This window comes from Zootoca vivipara, chromosome 12 (assembly GCF_965207765.1).
Source record: "Zootoca vivipara chromosome 12, rZooViv2.hap1.1, whole genome shotgun sequence".
In the NCBI taxonomy this organism is placed as follows: Eukaryota; Metazoa; Chordata; class Lepidosauria; order Squamata; family Lacertidae; genus Zootoca; species Zootoca vivipara.
Window position 1 is genome coordinate 29414199 of NC_142595.1, and position 14692 is coordinate 29428890.

General features: G+C 46.9%; 1 protein-coding gene across 3 annotated transcripts; it reads left to right on the top strand.

Moving 5' to 3' along the window:
• The first annotated feature begins 5902 nt into the window (after positions 1-5902).
• On the top strand, positions 5903-11619 carry LOC148683884 (olfactory receptor 14A16-like). Of its 3 annotated transcripts, none has more exons than XM_088656298.1 (2): positions 5903-6102; positions 10884-11619. In XM_088656298.1, the coding sequence occupies exons 1-2, from the start codon at positions 5903-5905 to the stop codon at positions 11617-11619; spliced, it is 936 nt and encodes a 311-aa protein (XP_088512424.1). The 3 variants fall into 3 exon arrangements, with proteins under 3 accessions (XP_088512424.1, XP_088512423.1, XP_088512422.1); XM_088656297.1 differs by having other exon boundaries at positions 5903-6098; positions 10880-11619; XM_088656296.1 differs by having other exon boundaries at positions 5903-6085; positions 10864-11619.
• The last annotated feature ends 3073 nt before the right edge of the window (positions 11620-14692 follow it).

Consider the following 14692-nt stretch of genomic DNA (forward strand, 5'->3'; position numbering starts at 1 on the left):
GACAATAAAATATATATTGCAGTATTGTTTCTCAAACCACCTACACTTCAGCTAGAGTCCTTCAGCCTTTCCTAATTCATCCCCAACCAAGGTGTTAATACCTAACACACCCATATGCTATTTCATAGCATATTATTTTGCTTTGGATCCTTCCCAAGTTTCTTTTACCAAACCTATTGCTCCAGTTTATAATCATGGACCTGTTTCAGATGGTGTGCTCCCAATATTTACTTATTGTCATTATATTCCACCTTTTCTCCATAGAGCTGAAGGGCATCCTTCCCAAGTCTAACCTCCAGATAGCTCTGTAAAATAGCTTAGCCTGAGAAAATTGGTGAAAAGTCACCCAGTTATCTTAATGGCTGAGCAGAGATTTGAACCTGGGTTCCCTAGTCCTAGTCCAACACTCTAAGCGCTACACTGTAGTGGCTCAGAATAGTCAGAATAATTTGGGTTCCGGTTTCCGCCGGCAGGAATGGCGGACCTGTTTTCCATCCCTCTGACCTTCGTAAGGAATTTTGCGGTTGCTAGGGGAGTAAATGGCAACCCCCTACCCTCTCCGGGGGTTACGGAGAGGGGCCGCTGGCCCGCGATGCCCCCAGACCCACTCCGACTGTTTTTGGAGTGGGGGGAGCTTGGGCTGAAAAGCACTTACGAGGGCCAGGACTCCCGGACGTTAATCTGCATGGCGGGGATTTCCATGGTTAAAGAAGATAATTAGGCTTAAATCTATGGACATACTTCAGAAGGAGGGGAGGAAGCGCTGTTTACTGCTGAGAAATTTATGCTGCTGAGGGAGAGGAGTCAAAGGCTGTATTTCATCAGGAAGAAGGATTGATGGGGACAGAGCGAAAAGGGAAGTGAGATTTTTTTTATTTTTCTTCATATGAGTTACTTCGTACCTTCCCAGACGCGATGTCCTGGCTTGTTTGGAGTGAAAGAGAAGCAAAAGACTGTGTGAGTTGAACTTTATAAACTGTTGTTACTGAGCATATTTTTTAAAGATGTGGAGTTGCCGATGAGAAAAGCCCCCCTCTAGTTGGACGGAAGGAGTGCCTGGACGCGTTCGGAGGATTTATGAGCTGTGACGCACTTTGAATTGGAGCAGCGACCTGAAGCTAAGTTCAGCTATAGGGCAAGGAGATCCATTAATTTACCAAGAGTCTATGGTTTGATGTTTGGGTCTTCTGCCTGGAAAAGCTGTAAATCTTACAAAGATCGTAAATCTACATGGTTATGAGAGAAAACGAAAGTGATTTGAGCTTTTTAAGATGGCGCTGCTTCGTGTTGACGACGCAACAGGGAGCTCCAGACTAAGAAGATTTATGGGGAGGCTGGACTGATTAACCCACACAGGAGAAAGAACATATGTGAAACCTTGTTTGATATTTATCTCAGCAGCTGGGAAACAATCGGTTGAAAGTGGAAAACATCTATATGACTGTAAGGGAAAGATCTGGATTATTATGAACTTGGAGAGACGATTTGAACTTTAGAAAAAAGACGGCAGTGGACGGTTGCGAGGAATCCCCAATTTCTTGAAGCATGGGAACCCAAAAAAATTTTCTAGATGATTTGGCATAACATTCGGTTTGATTGATATATATGTGTATAATTTGAAATAATGAATGTGATATAATTGGTTTTAATTGGAAAATTAATAAAAATATATTTTTAAAAAAAGAATGTTGTTGTTGTTTAGTCGTTTAGTCGTGTCCGACTCTTCGTGACCCCATGGACCATAGCACGCCAGGCACTCCTATCTTGCACTGCCTCCCGTAGTTTGGTCAAACTCATGTTCGTAGCTTCGAGAACACTGTCCAACCATCTCGTCCTCTGTCGTCCCCTTCTCCTAGTGCCCTCAATCTTTCCCAACATCAGAGTCTTTTCCAAGGATTCTTCTCTTCTCATGAGGTGGCCAAAGTATTGGAGCCTCAGCTTCACGATCTGGCCTTCCAGGGAGCACTCAGGGCTGATTTCCTTAAGAATTGATAGGTTTGATCTTCTAGCAGTCCATGGGACTCTCAAGAGTCTCCTCCAGCACCATAATTCAAAAGCATCCATTCTTCGGCGATCAGCCTTCTTTATGGTCCAGCTCTCACTTCCATACATCACTACTGGGAAAACCATAGCTTTAACTATACGGACCTTTGTCGGCAAGGTGATGTCTCTGCTTTTTAAGATGCTGTCTAGGTTTGTCATTGCTTTTCTCCCAAGAAGCAGGCGTCTTTTAATTTCGTGACTGCTGTCACCATCTGCGGTGATCAAGGAGCCCAAGAAAGTAAAATCTCTCACTGCCTCCATTTCTTCCCCTTCTATTTGCCAGGAGGTGATGGGACCAGTGGCCATGATCTTGGTTTTTTTGATGTTGAGCTTCAGACCATATTTTGTGCTCTCCTCTTTCACCCTCATTAAAAGGTTCTTTAATTCCTCCTCACTTTCTGCCATCAAGGTTGTGTCATCTGCATATCTGAGGTTGTTGATATTTCTTCCGGCAATCTTAATTCCTGCTTGGGATTCATCTAGTCCAGCCTTTCGCATGATGAATTCTGCATATAAGTTAAATAAGCAGGGAGACAATATACAACCTTGTCGTACTCCTTTCCCAATTTTGAACCAATCAGTTGTTCCATATCCAGTTCTAACTGTAGCTTCTTGTCCCACATAGAGATTTCTCAGGAGACAGATGAGGTGATCAGGCACTCCCATTTCTTTAAGAACTTGCCATAGTTTGCTGTGGTCGACACAGTCAAAGGCTTTTGCATAGTCAATGAAGCAGAAGTAGACGTTTTTCTGGAACTCTCTAGCTTTCTCCATAATCCAGCGCATGTTTGCTATTTGGTCTCTGGTTCCTCTGCCCTTTCGAAATCCAGCTTGCACTTCTGGGAGTTCTCGGTCCACATACTGCCTAAGCCTGCCTTGTAGAATTTTAAGCATAACCTTGCTAGCGTGTGAAATGAGCGCAATTGTGCGGTAGTTGGAGCATTCTTTGGCACTGCCCTTCTTTGGAATTGGGATGTAGACTGATCTTCTCCAATCCTCTGGCCATTGCTGAGTTTTCCAAACTTGCTGGCATATTGGGTGTAGCACCTTAACAGCATCATCTTTTAAAATTTTAAATAGTTCAGCTGGAATATCATCACTTCCACTGGCTTTGTTATTAGCAGTGCTTTCTAAGGCCCATTTGACTTCACTCTCCAAGATGTCTGGCTCAAGGTCAGCAACCACACTACCTGGGGTGTACGAGACCTCCATATCTTTCTGGTATAATTCCTCTGTGTATTCTTGCCACCTCTTCTTGATGTCTTCTGCTTCTGTTAGGTCCTTACCACTTTTGTCCTTGATTATGGTAATCTTTGTACGAAATGTTCCTTTCATATCTCCAATTTTCTTGAACAGATCTCTGGTTTTCCCCATTCTATTGTTTTCCTCTATTTCTTTGCATTGCTCATTTAAGAAGACCCTCTTATCTCTCCTTGCTGTTTTTTGGAAATCTGCATTCAGTTTCCTGTATCTTTCCCTATCTCCCTTGCATTTTGCTTGCCTCCTCTCCTCCGCTATTCGTAAGGCCTCGTTGGACAGCCATTTTGCCTTCTTGCATTTCCTTTTCCTTGGGATGGTTTTCGTTGCTGCCTCCTGTATAATGTTACGAGCCTCCATCCATAGTTCTTCAGGCACTCTGTCCACCAAATCTAAATCCTTAAACCTGTTCCTCACTTCCACTGTGTATTCATAAGGGATTTGATTCAGATTGTATCTTACTGGCCCAGTGGTTTTTCCTACTTTCTTCAGTTTAAGCTGGAATTTTGCTATAAGAAGCTGATGATCTGAGTTACAGTCAGCTCCAGGTCTTGTTTTTGCTGACTGTATAGAGCTTCTCCATCTTTGGCTGCAGAGAATATAATCAATCTGATTTCGATGCTGCCCATTTGGTGATATCCATGTGTAGAGTCGTCTCTTGTGTTGTTGGAAGAGAGTGTTTGTGATGACCAGCTTGTTCTCTTGACAGAACTCTATTAGCCTTTGCCCTGCTTCATTTTGAACTCCAAGGCCAAACTTGCCAGTTGTTCCTTTTATCTCTTGATTCCCTACTTTAGCATTCCAATCCCCTGTAATGAGAAGAACATCCTTCTTTGGTGTCATTTCTAGAAGGTGTTGTAGGTCTTCATAGAATTGGTCAATTTCACTTTCTTCAGCACCGGTAGTTGGTGCATAAACTTGGATTACTGTGATGTTAAAAGGTCTGCCTTGGATTCGTATCGAGATCATTCTGTCATTTTTGAGATTGCATCCCATTACAGCTTTTGCCACTCTTTTGTTGACTATGAGGGCCACTCCATTTCTTCTACAGGATTCTTGCCCACAGTAGTAGATATGATAGTCACCCGAACTGAATTCACCCATTCCCTTCCATTTTAGTTCACTGATGCCCAGGATGTCGATATTTATTCTTGTCATCTCATTTTTGACCACATCCAGCTTACCTCTATTCATGGTTCTTACATTCCAGGTTCCTATGCAATATTTTTCTTTACAGCATCGGACTTTCCTTTCGCTTCCAGGCATATCCGCAACTGAGCGTCCTTTCGGCTTTGGCCCAGCCGCTTCATCAGCTCTGAATCTACTTGTACTTGTCCTCCGCTCTTCCTCAGTAGCATGTTGGACACCTTCCGACCTGAGGGGCTCATCTTCCAGCGTCATAACTTTTATATGCCTGTTGTCTTTGTCCATGGAGTTTTCTTGGCAGGGATACTGGAGTGGCTTGCCAGTTCCTTCTCCAGGTGGATCACGTTTAGTCAAAACTCTCCACTATGACCTGTCCATCTTGGGTGGCCCTGCATGGCATAGCTCATAGCTTCTCTGAGTTATTCAAGCCCCTTCGCCACGACAAGGCATTGATCCATGAAGGGGAAAAAAAAAAAAAAAGAATAGTCAGAATAATTTATTTATGTTAATCAGATTCAGTACTTAATTGGAGTTGCAGCTTGACATCTTGGAAAATAAAAAAGATATAACAACCATGTAGGTTTTGAAATCAGTTTTCCATTCATCAACACTTCACTCTTATGAATCCCTTACATAAGACTGAAGTTAAGGGTCAGGGTTAAAAGATAGAAGGGAAATAATGGTAGGAAATATAGACAATTGCATCACTTGTTTTGTAAATCAGGATTTGCAAATCCTCATGGTGATGTTCTCCAAGGAGGGACTCTCTGAAACACTACAGAAGGCACTGAGGCGCAACTGGTCCTTCTTTGTCACAAACTTTAAATCATCTACTAAAGACCACACTTCAACATTTTGACACTTTCATCTTCCAGACAAAGACAGAGGTGAGTAGAATCCTATTAGCTCATCCTCAGTGCAGACTAGGGCACATATTTCAGTTCCGAAAAAACTGAAAAAAAGGTTTAATACAATAGTAAAGTGCTATGATGTATCATGCATTCTTATCTCTTCCCATGCGTTTAGAACATCATAGCACTTTACTATCGGACTTGATTATTGCACTTTATACTGGACTTTTAAGACTTTGAGCATGAGATTTTGTACACATTCATGAAACTCCTTGTCTATGTGAAGGGTGATTCAACATGAAACCAAGATGTGTCTTTGCTGAGATGCTCCCCATGCTCCCTTTCCAAGTATAAAATTGTATGAGTACTGTACTGGGGAGAATGAATGATGTCAGTTGAATGTCTACTGCTGGCATCATTCATTACCTCATATTGAGAAAGGGGGCAAACCCCACATACAATTGCCTGCATATTCCCTCAACCAATAGACTTTCATTAACTCCTTTCTAATTTTAGGTGTTACAAACACCTCTGCTGGTGCTGCTAAAACACAATAACAGATCTACTCTTCAAGAAATTGTTCGATGAAATATTAAAAAATTAAGATGACCAACAAGTCTACAGTGACAGAATTTCTTCTGATGGGATTTTCCAGTGACCGAGAAGGAGAACTGTTTTACCCTGTGATATTTCTTTCCATTTATTTAATAGCCTTAGTGGGAAATTTCCTCATCATCATTGCTGTTGCTCTGAACCACAAACTGCACACTCCTATGTACTTCTTTCTGGTCAACCTATCTGAAATATACTCGGAGTCAAGAGTGAATTTCATGCTCTTTATTCAGCTCATAGTCATCAAGGAGGAGAAGAGAAGACGAATGGCTCTTTTCCCAAAACCATCTGCTTATATACATTATTTACACAATGGGCCTTGCGTGATTGGCTACTTCAGGGCTACACCTGTGGGCCAATTATATTGTGGATTGACTTTTGCCTGCAGCCTGATTGGCTGCTCCTACAGGCCAATCAGGTAGCAGATTCACTTCTGCCAGCCGCCTGATTGGCTGCTCCAGCAGGCCAATCAGGTTGCGGATTCACTTCCACCTGGAGTTGGATTGGGTAGCTCCCGCTGATTCTGAATCCTATTGTTCTAGGATTCAGCTCAGTACATAACACCCCTCCCCTCTAAGTTCCAGTCCTGCCCGGGAAGTTGCATTCGTAGTCCCCAAGGTCTGCTGGCCGCCTCCGTGTGCGTTGTGGCCTGGGCTGTTCCTTGGTCAGGGGTTCTGGTTCTGGCTCGTGTTCCGAGGCTGCTGGCTGTGCCAGGGCTGTCTGGTCTGGCGCCACTGAACCACTAGGTTGTAGCTCTGGTTCCGGTGTCCTTCCAGCCTCGGGGCGTCCCTCTGTGCCTACTGCTTCTGCTTCCCCTGCCCACCCCTCTCACTCTACAGGCCTCACTGCCCTGCTGTCCCCTTGGGACCCCTCTGTCCCGCTCTCCTCCCGGGTTCCTCCTGGGAATCGTCGCCGTAGCTGGTCGCAGTGGCGGCGCCAACATTGCCCCCCTTCCGTTAGTACCTCGTACGACACGGGACCGGTCACCTTGGTGACTGTGGCGGGTACCCATGCTGGGCCTGCCCCAAAATTCTTTGCATACACTGGGTCCTGGGCCACAAATGTCCGGGGGTTCCTGCCTTTCCCCACCACTACCTCATCCTGAGCTCTGTCGGGGTGAAGTCGGTCCAGTCTAGTTGCAAGGCGCCGGCCCATTAGTAATTCAGCTGGGCTCCGGCCCGTCGTTGTGCTTGGGGTGCTGTGCTGTGCTAGAAGAAATGCGGCAAGGCGGTATTCCCAGTCCCCTTGTGTCATGCGGCGGAGGCTGTCCTTGGTGGTCCGCACCATGCGCTCCGCTTGGCCATTGGTGGCAGGGTGGAATGGTGCTGAGCGGATGTGGCGGATGGCGTTCTGCGCTGTGAAGGTCTGGAACTCCTCTGACGTGAATGCGGTTCCATTGTCCGAGACGAGGGTGTCAGGGAGCCCGTGGGTTGCAAACAGCTTACGTAGTACCCTGATGGCTGCCGCCGTAGAAGTGGATGGTACCAGTGCGACCTCCAGCCATTTGGTGTAGGAATCCACCACTATGAAGAATGTTTTTCCCTGGAAGGGGCCGGCGAAGTCCACGTGCAAGCGTGACCATGGATGTCGGGCGGACTCCCAGGGCTGGACTGGGAAGGGTACGCCGCCCGTTTCAACTTCCTCCTGCAAGCGAAAGAAGTCACCAACGATGCCATGAAGAGGGCGACATTCTTCAGCGTCTGTGGAGAGGAGACGTTTGAAATCGCCCGGGCTCTCCTTGCACCTAGAGATGTCGCTACCGTCTCTTACAAAACAATAATGGAACGGCTGAAGGAGCACTTCTCACCACAGCCCTCGGTGGTAGCTTGCCGAAATGCCTTTTACGCAAAACGGCAAGCCCCGGGGGAAACCATAACTGGGTTTGTGACCTCCCTCCGCCAAGCCACCCGGTTATGCAACTTCTCAGAATTGGAGAACATGCTTCGTGACCGCCTCGTCGGTGGCCTGAGGGACGAGATGTTGCAACGACGCCTCTACGCCAAAAAAGACCTCACGTTCCAGATTGCTCTGGAGGAAGCCCTGGCAACCGAAGCCGCCGAGAGGTCAACGCAAGAGGCACGACCGGCCCCGCCATCCCAACCGAGGGTCTACCACGAAGACCTCACCGACGAATCCGAATCTGACAGGGAGGAAGTACACCGAGTACAGCGGCACACTCAAGCAGCACACACACCACAGCAGCCTCGACGAGAAGGAGGGAACTGTGCAAGCTGCGGGGAGAACCACGAGAGGAGGACCTGTCGTTTCCGCAACGCAGAGTGCAGGCAGTGCAGAAAATTGGGACACATCGCCCGGGTGTGTCGGGCTCGACTCACCCGTCGACAAGCATCAGATGACCGACCCAGGAGCCCCAGGTCACACGGCACCATGCACCAAGGCAACTCGACGGAGATCACGGACTACCAGGTATTCCAGTTGCCCCATCCCAGCACAGAGAAAATTTATAGAGAGGTACAGATAGAGGGAGCCCCATGCCGCATGGAGCTGGACACGGGTTCAACTCTATCCATAATCTCGGCCCGAACATTAAGGGAACTGTGCCCTAATGGGGGTCCCAAACTAAGGCCGGCCCCATTCACCCTCCGGGACTTCCAGAAACGTAAGGTCCCTACTATGGGGGTGGGGACCTTCAGGGTGCAATATCGAGGGCGAAAGCAACAATTGGACTTGCTGGTAGTTAAGGGCCCCTACGTTAGCTTACTGGGACTGGCATGGTTTGGACCTCTGGGGCTAGCCGTTACCGGGGTGAACCGCACTAGCTTACAAGTGGACGTGGACGCCATATGCAAAGAGTTTCCAGGGGTTTTCGATGGGGCATTGGGACGATATACAGGACCCCCCATTGCCCTACAGCTAGACCCCGCTGTACGACCCATCAGGCACAAGGCCCGCCGGGTCCCGTTCGCCCTGAAACCCCGCATAGACGAGGAATTGGACCGGCTCGTGGAGCAAGGAGTGCTGGAGCCGGTGCCCAACGCCCCCTGGGAAACTCCAATTGTCACACCCGTCAAGCCTAACGGTTCGGTCCGCATCTGTGCAGACTACAAATGCACCATAAACAAGGCTCTCACGGCCCATGCATACCCAGTGCCAGTGGTCAGCCATGTCCTCGCCACCCTGGCTGGGTCAAAAATCTTTGGCAAACTGGACTTGGCCCAAGCGTATCAACAGTTGCATGTGGACGAAGCCACAGCAGAGGCTCAGACGATTGTGACGCACAGAGGGGCATTCAGAGTAAAGCGGCTGCAATTTGGCGTTAGCGTGGCACCAGGCATATTCCAGAATCTAATGGACTCTCTCCTTAAAGGGATTCCTGGTGTCACCCCCTTCTTCGATGATGTACTGATCGCCGGGCCCACACCAGAGGAATTTGAGGACCGCCTCCGCTCCGTCCTGCACCGTTTCCAGACGGCGGGCCTCAAGGTGAAGCGGGAAAAGTGTTTACTGGGAGTGCCGCAGGTGGACTTTCTGGGATTTAAGGTGGACGCAGAAGGGGTCCATCCAACCGGTGACAAGGTACGGGCCATTTGTGAGGCCCCAGCGCCCAAGAGCAAGCCCGAACTTCAGTCATTCTTGGGACTATTGAACTTTTACCATGCCTTCCTTCCCCATAAGGTAGCGGTAGCGGAGCCCCTACACAGACTCCTAGATAAAAGGGCCCCTTGGGTGTGGGGCCAGCGACAAAGGGCCGCATTCCAGGCAGTCAAGGACTTGCTCGTCTCGAACTCGGTCTTGGCACACTTCGACGAGAGGCTGCCAGTGGTGCTGGCATGCGACGCCTCTCCCTATGGCATCGGCGCTGTCCTGGGACACCAACTCCCGGATGGAAGAGAGGTGCCGGTGGCATACTTCTCCCAGACGCTTGCTGCAGCCGAACGAAACTACTCACAGATTGACAAGGAGGGTCTGGCAATCGTGAAGGGCGTAAAAAAATTCCATGATTTCTTGTACGGGTGGCCCTTTACCATAGTGACTGACCACAAGCCGTTGCTTGGCCTGTTTGCCCCTGAGAAGCAGACCCCCCAAGTGTTGTCTCCACGTGTCCTCAGGTGGTCAATTTTCCTTGCCGGCTACCAGTATGCACTAATCCACCGCCCTGGGAAGGCGATGGGCCAAGCAGACGCCCTCAGCAGGCTACCACTACCAGAAACAGGCCCCGACCCAGCGCCTGCGCAAGAGGTTATGACCCTGGAGCTGCTTCCCGACCGACCCATTCAGGCACACGAAGTTGCGCACCATTCCACAAAAGATAGGGTCATCTCCCGGGTCCTGGACTGGGTGTGGCGAGGATGGCCCAGCAGCAGCCCCGGGCCAGAATTCGCTGGCTACACAAACCGCAAACATGAACTGTCGGCCCACAAGGGGTGCCTGTTATGGGGAAGCAGGGTTGTTGTTCCCCAGCCCCTCCGCAAAAGGGTCCTCACAGCCCTACACGAGACACACCCAGGGGTAGTGAGGATGAAGGCCCTTGCCAGGAGTTATGTGTGGTGGCCGGGGATTGACAGAGAGATAGAGGCCTGGGTCCAACACTGCCAGACCTGCCAAGAATCCCACCCTCGTCGCCAGTGAAATATACTCGGAGTCAAGAGTGAATTTCATGCTCTTTATTCAGCGCATAGTCATTAAGGAGGAGAAGAGAAGACGAATGGCTCTTTTCCCAAAACCATCTGCTTATATACATTATTTACACAATGGGCCTTGCGTGATTGGCTACTTCAGGGCTACACCTGTGGGCCAATTATATTGTGCATTGACTTTTGCCTGCAGCCTGATTGGCTGCTCCTACAGGCCAATCAGGTAGCAGATTCACTTCTGCCAGCCGCCTGATTGGCTGCTCCAGCAGGCCAATCAGGTTGCGGATTCACTTCCACCTGGAGTTGGATTGGGTAGCTCCCGCTGATTCTGAATCCTATTGTTCTAGGATTCAGCTCAGTACATAACACTATCATTATCAGACATTTGCTACATCTCAACCACAATCCCCAAATCCATAGCTGCTTCTTTGTCAGATGACAAAAGGATTTCTTTTGCTGGCTGTGTCACACAGGTTTTCTTAGTTTTCACTTTTGCAGGTTCTGAGCTGGTCTTGCTCACGATCATGGCTTATGATCGCTATGTTGCAATCTGCCATCCTCTGCAGTATGAGCTAATCATGAACTGGGATGCCTGCATCCAAATGGCAGCTGTTTCCTGGATAAGCAACCCAATCCATTCATCATTACATACCATTATCACTTTCAGGCTAGATTTCTGTGGGTCCAATATTATTGGGCAGTATTTCTGTGATATCCCTCAGTTGCTAAAGATTTCTTGTACTGACACAAAGCTTAACCAAATTTTGATTTTTGCCTTTGGGATTATACTAAATTTATTTTGTGGAGGGTTCATCTTTGTTTCCTATGGCTACATCTTTTCTGCTGTGCTGAGAATCCCATCTGTTCAAGGCAGATATAAAGCTTTCTCTACCTGCATTCCTCACCTTACTGTCTTTTCTTTATTCATCATTACAGCTGTGTTTTCATACATGAGACCTGAAGAACTTTCTTCTACAATGATGGATTTGCTCTCTGCTGTATTGTACAATGTTTTGCCACCACTACTGAATCCCATTATTTATAGCTTTCGGAACAAAGACATCCAAGAGGCTGTGTTGAAAATACCGAAAATAATTAGAAATCTCCTAGCATGATTTCTTGCAGGGTGTCTCATACACAAGTCCTGTGCATTGCATAAAAATGCAAATGTCAGTGAAAATACCTTAAAAATGCATTTTTTATGTAATTGTATGTTGGAAATAGAAGTGTATTGGGCAGATTTGCATTTAAATGTTTCTATTAGGAAGGTTTCACACAAAAAGCCTGATGAGTTTTCATTAGGACATTACAAACACACACACACACACACACACAGTATGACGATGTGGAAACGTGAGCAACTGGATCGAATGCTAAGAAATGGAAAGAAAATGAAATTGACACATTCAACCTTGCTACTCCCAGCCTGCTAAATTGGGTTTCTTTTTGAGTGGGGTTGTTAGGTGGGAAGAAGGGTAGAATAAGTCTTTGCAAAAGTGATGAGGTCTCTGGACCACATTTGAATCCAATACTCTGTCCTGAGTTTTTCATATAATGTTTTAGAGGTGTGTTATTCTAGCACCATACTTACTAGGTCATGCATGTCAGGGTGCATGATGAATTTTGTTGGCATTTCTTTTTTAAAAGAGCTATATCAGTTCAGTTCAAAGAGTATCAGAATTATTAATTTGTTTATTAGTAGTAGCTGTTTTGAGTCCGTATAATACACAAACACACACATACAAGTTCACTTTGGTTGCTTTATGTTGGCTTGAGGATTAGGTGCAAATTTTGACGGTTTTTTTTACCTAAGATTCTTGGTGCAGTATTCCTGAATAGATTCATTTTTGTTTCCTATGGCTACATGTTCTCTGCTGTGCTGGGAATCCCATCTGTTCAAGGTAGATATAAAGCATTCTCTTGCTGTACCCCCACCTGACTATTTTCTTTATTTATTAGCAGAGCTGTGTTTTCATACACAAAAACTAAAGTGTTTTCCTTTACAGATTTCCTCCCTTCTGTACTGTATACTGTTTTGCCACCATTACTGAATCCCATAATTATCTATAGCTTCAGAAACAAGAGCATCCAAGAGGCAGTGCTGTAAATACCGGAAAAGGTAAAAGGTCTTCAAATATGTTTGCGTAAGCTGTGTCTCACACTAATTCCAGGTTATTACACAGGTTTCTAGAGCCCACTTTTGTGTGATGTCCCTTAATTCTGGCCTATGTCCTGTTTTACAGCTTACACTTTGTTAAAATGTGCATAGGTAAAGTGACCCCTGACCATTAGGTCCAGTCATGACCGACTCTGGGATTGCGGCACTCATCTCACGTTTTTTGGCCGAGGGAGCCGACATACAGCTTCCAGGTCATGTGGCCAGCATGACTAAGCCGTTTCTGGCGAACCAGAGCAGCACACGGAAACGTGCTTTCAAACTGCTAGGTTGGCAGGAGCTGGGACCAAGCAACAGGAGCTCACCCTGTCGCAGGGATTCGAACCACCGACCTTCTGATGGGCAAGCCCTAGGCTTAACTCACAGCTCCACCTGCGTCCCAGAACATGCTATAGTGTGGACTAAAAATTCATCTTGAAATATAGAGATAGATAGATTAAAATGAAGCTCTTGCTCATATTATGTACCTCCCATGGCTTCGGAAATGAAGTTCCCAAATGCAAGAAGTGCTCACAAAACATTTTTATGTACAAAACTAATGGGGGGGGAGTCATGACAAAGAACTGAAAAATGTGTATTTTACCAGAGCAGTGTGTACAGAAAGTATACAAAATGGATGCAATTTAAATGCAGAGATTTTGTTCATTTTAAAAAGGGAAAAAAGATCAGCACAAAAAGAGGATGGACTTGACCTATCACTGATTATGTGCATTTATTTCAAATAAAGAAAAATGAAAGGACTGCACCCTCACTCATTTAAAGGTAAAGTAATAATACTCAACCAAATGTAGAGATTTTTCACAAGTTTCACATTTGCCATAGCTGCCAAGTTATCCCTTTTTTAAAGGGATTTTCCCTTATGCTGAATAGGCTTCCTCGCGAGAAAAGGGAAAACTTGGCAGCTATGCATTTGCTTTCATTTTTCACCTCCATTTTTACGCAATCTATCTAGAATTTGGCAACTATGCTGCCAGGGCCGGCTCATCGTAGACCCCCGGTGGTGCAGGGCACCATGGCGCCATCCCGCCAGGAGGGTGCCGCGAGCTGCGCCCGCCCGCTGGCCGGCCGGTCTGCCGGTCCGCTACACAGCTGCGCGTGGCGCCCACCTGCCCACCGCGCTGGGAAACGGGGCGGGAGGGCACCGGAGAAATCGCACTGTGTCTGCCCACCCGCCCGCCGCGAAGCAGCGCCACGCCCATCCGCCCACCGCGTTGGGAAACGGGGCGGAATGGCGCCAGAGAGATCCGGCGCACCATGGCGACAGGGGCGCTTAAGACGTCGCTGTATGCTGCCCTGAGAGAGAATACTCCTGAATTTGCCAATTGGGTGGAAAACACTTAAGTTACAGGCAGCAGAAAACACGATGCCTCTCCACAAATACAAAATCAAGAGCTAATACAATTTAGAAAATCAGCTAAGCTGTTTTTGAAGAGTGGGAAAGTAGATATTCAATTTTAGTTTGCATCTTGAATTCCTTTTCAGAAGCAAAATAGTGCAAAACCTGTTGAAAATCAGATGATTGGCCGCTATGCCTTTAAATCCTATAAATGTGTTGAGACTCCCATTTACTGTGCACTCACTGTGTTTCCTTTGTTGGTTTTTTAAAATTCAGGTTCTTATAATGCTATCCAAAACGCATATCTCTGTACCTTTGAAATAACATGTGGCTGTTTAATATATTGCTTCATGCCTCCCCAAATCTCTGAGCCGTGCAAGATCTCAAAGGTTCCAGGGTTTGTGTTTCCCTTGGAATGAGGTGTAGTAGAGACTGTGTGGTCTATAGGCTATATGGTTTATTTACACATATATACAACCTGAGCCTACATTGCAGGGTTCACAGCATTAACACCCCAAGAGGGTCTTGCTTCTCTCAGAGCTGCAGCTTTGAATATAAACAGAAATCAAGCATCTTTCTGTATTTCCAGCTTCCCAGCCTGCTTCTTCCAGTTTCTAGCTCCCATTATCCCACCCTCAACTCTCGCCATTGTATTTCTAACTATCAGGAAGTTGAA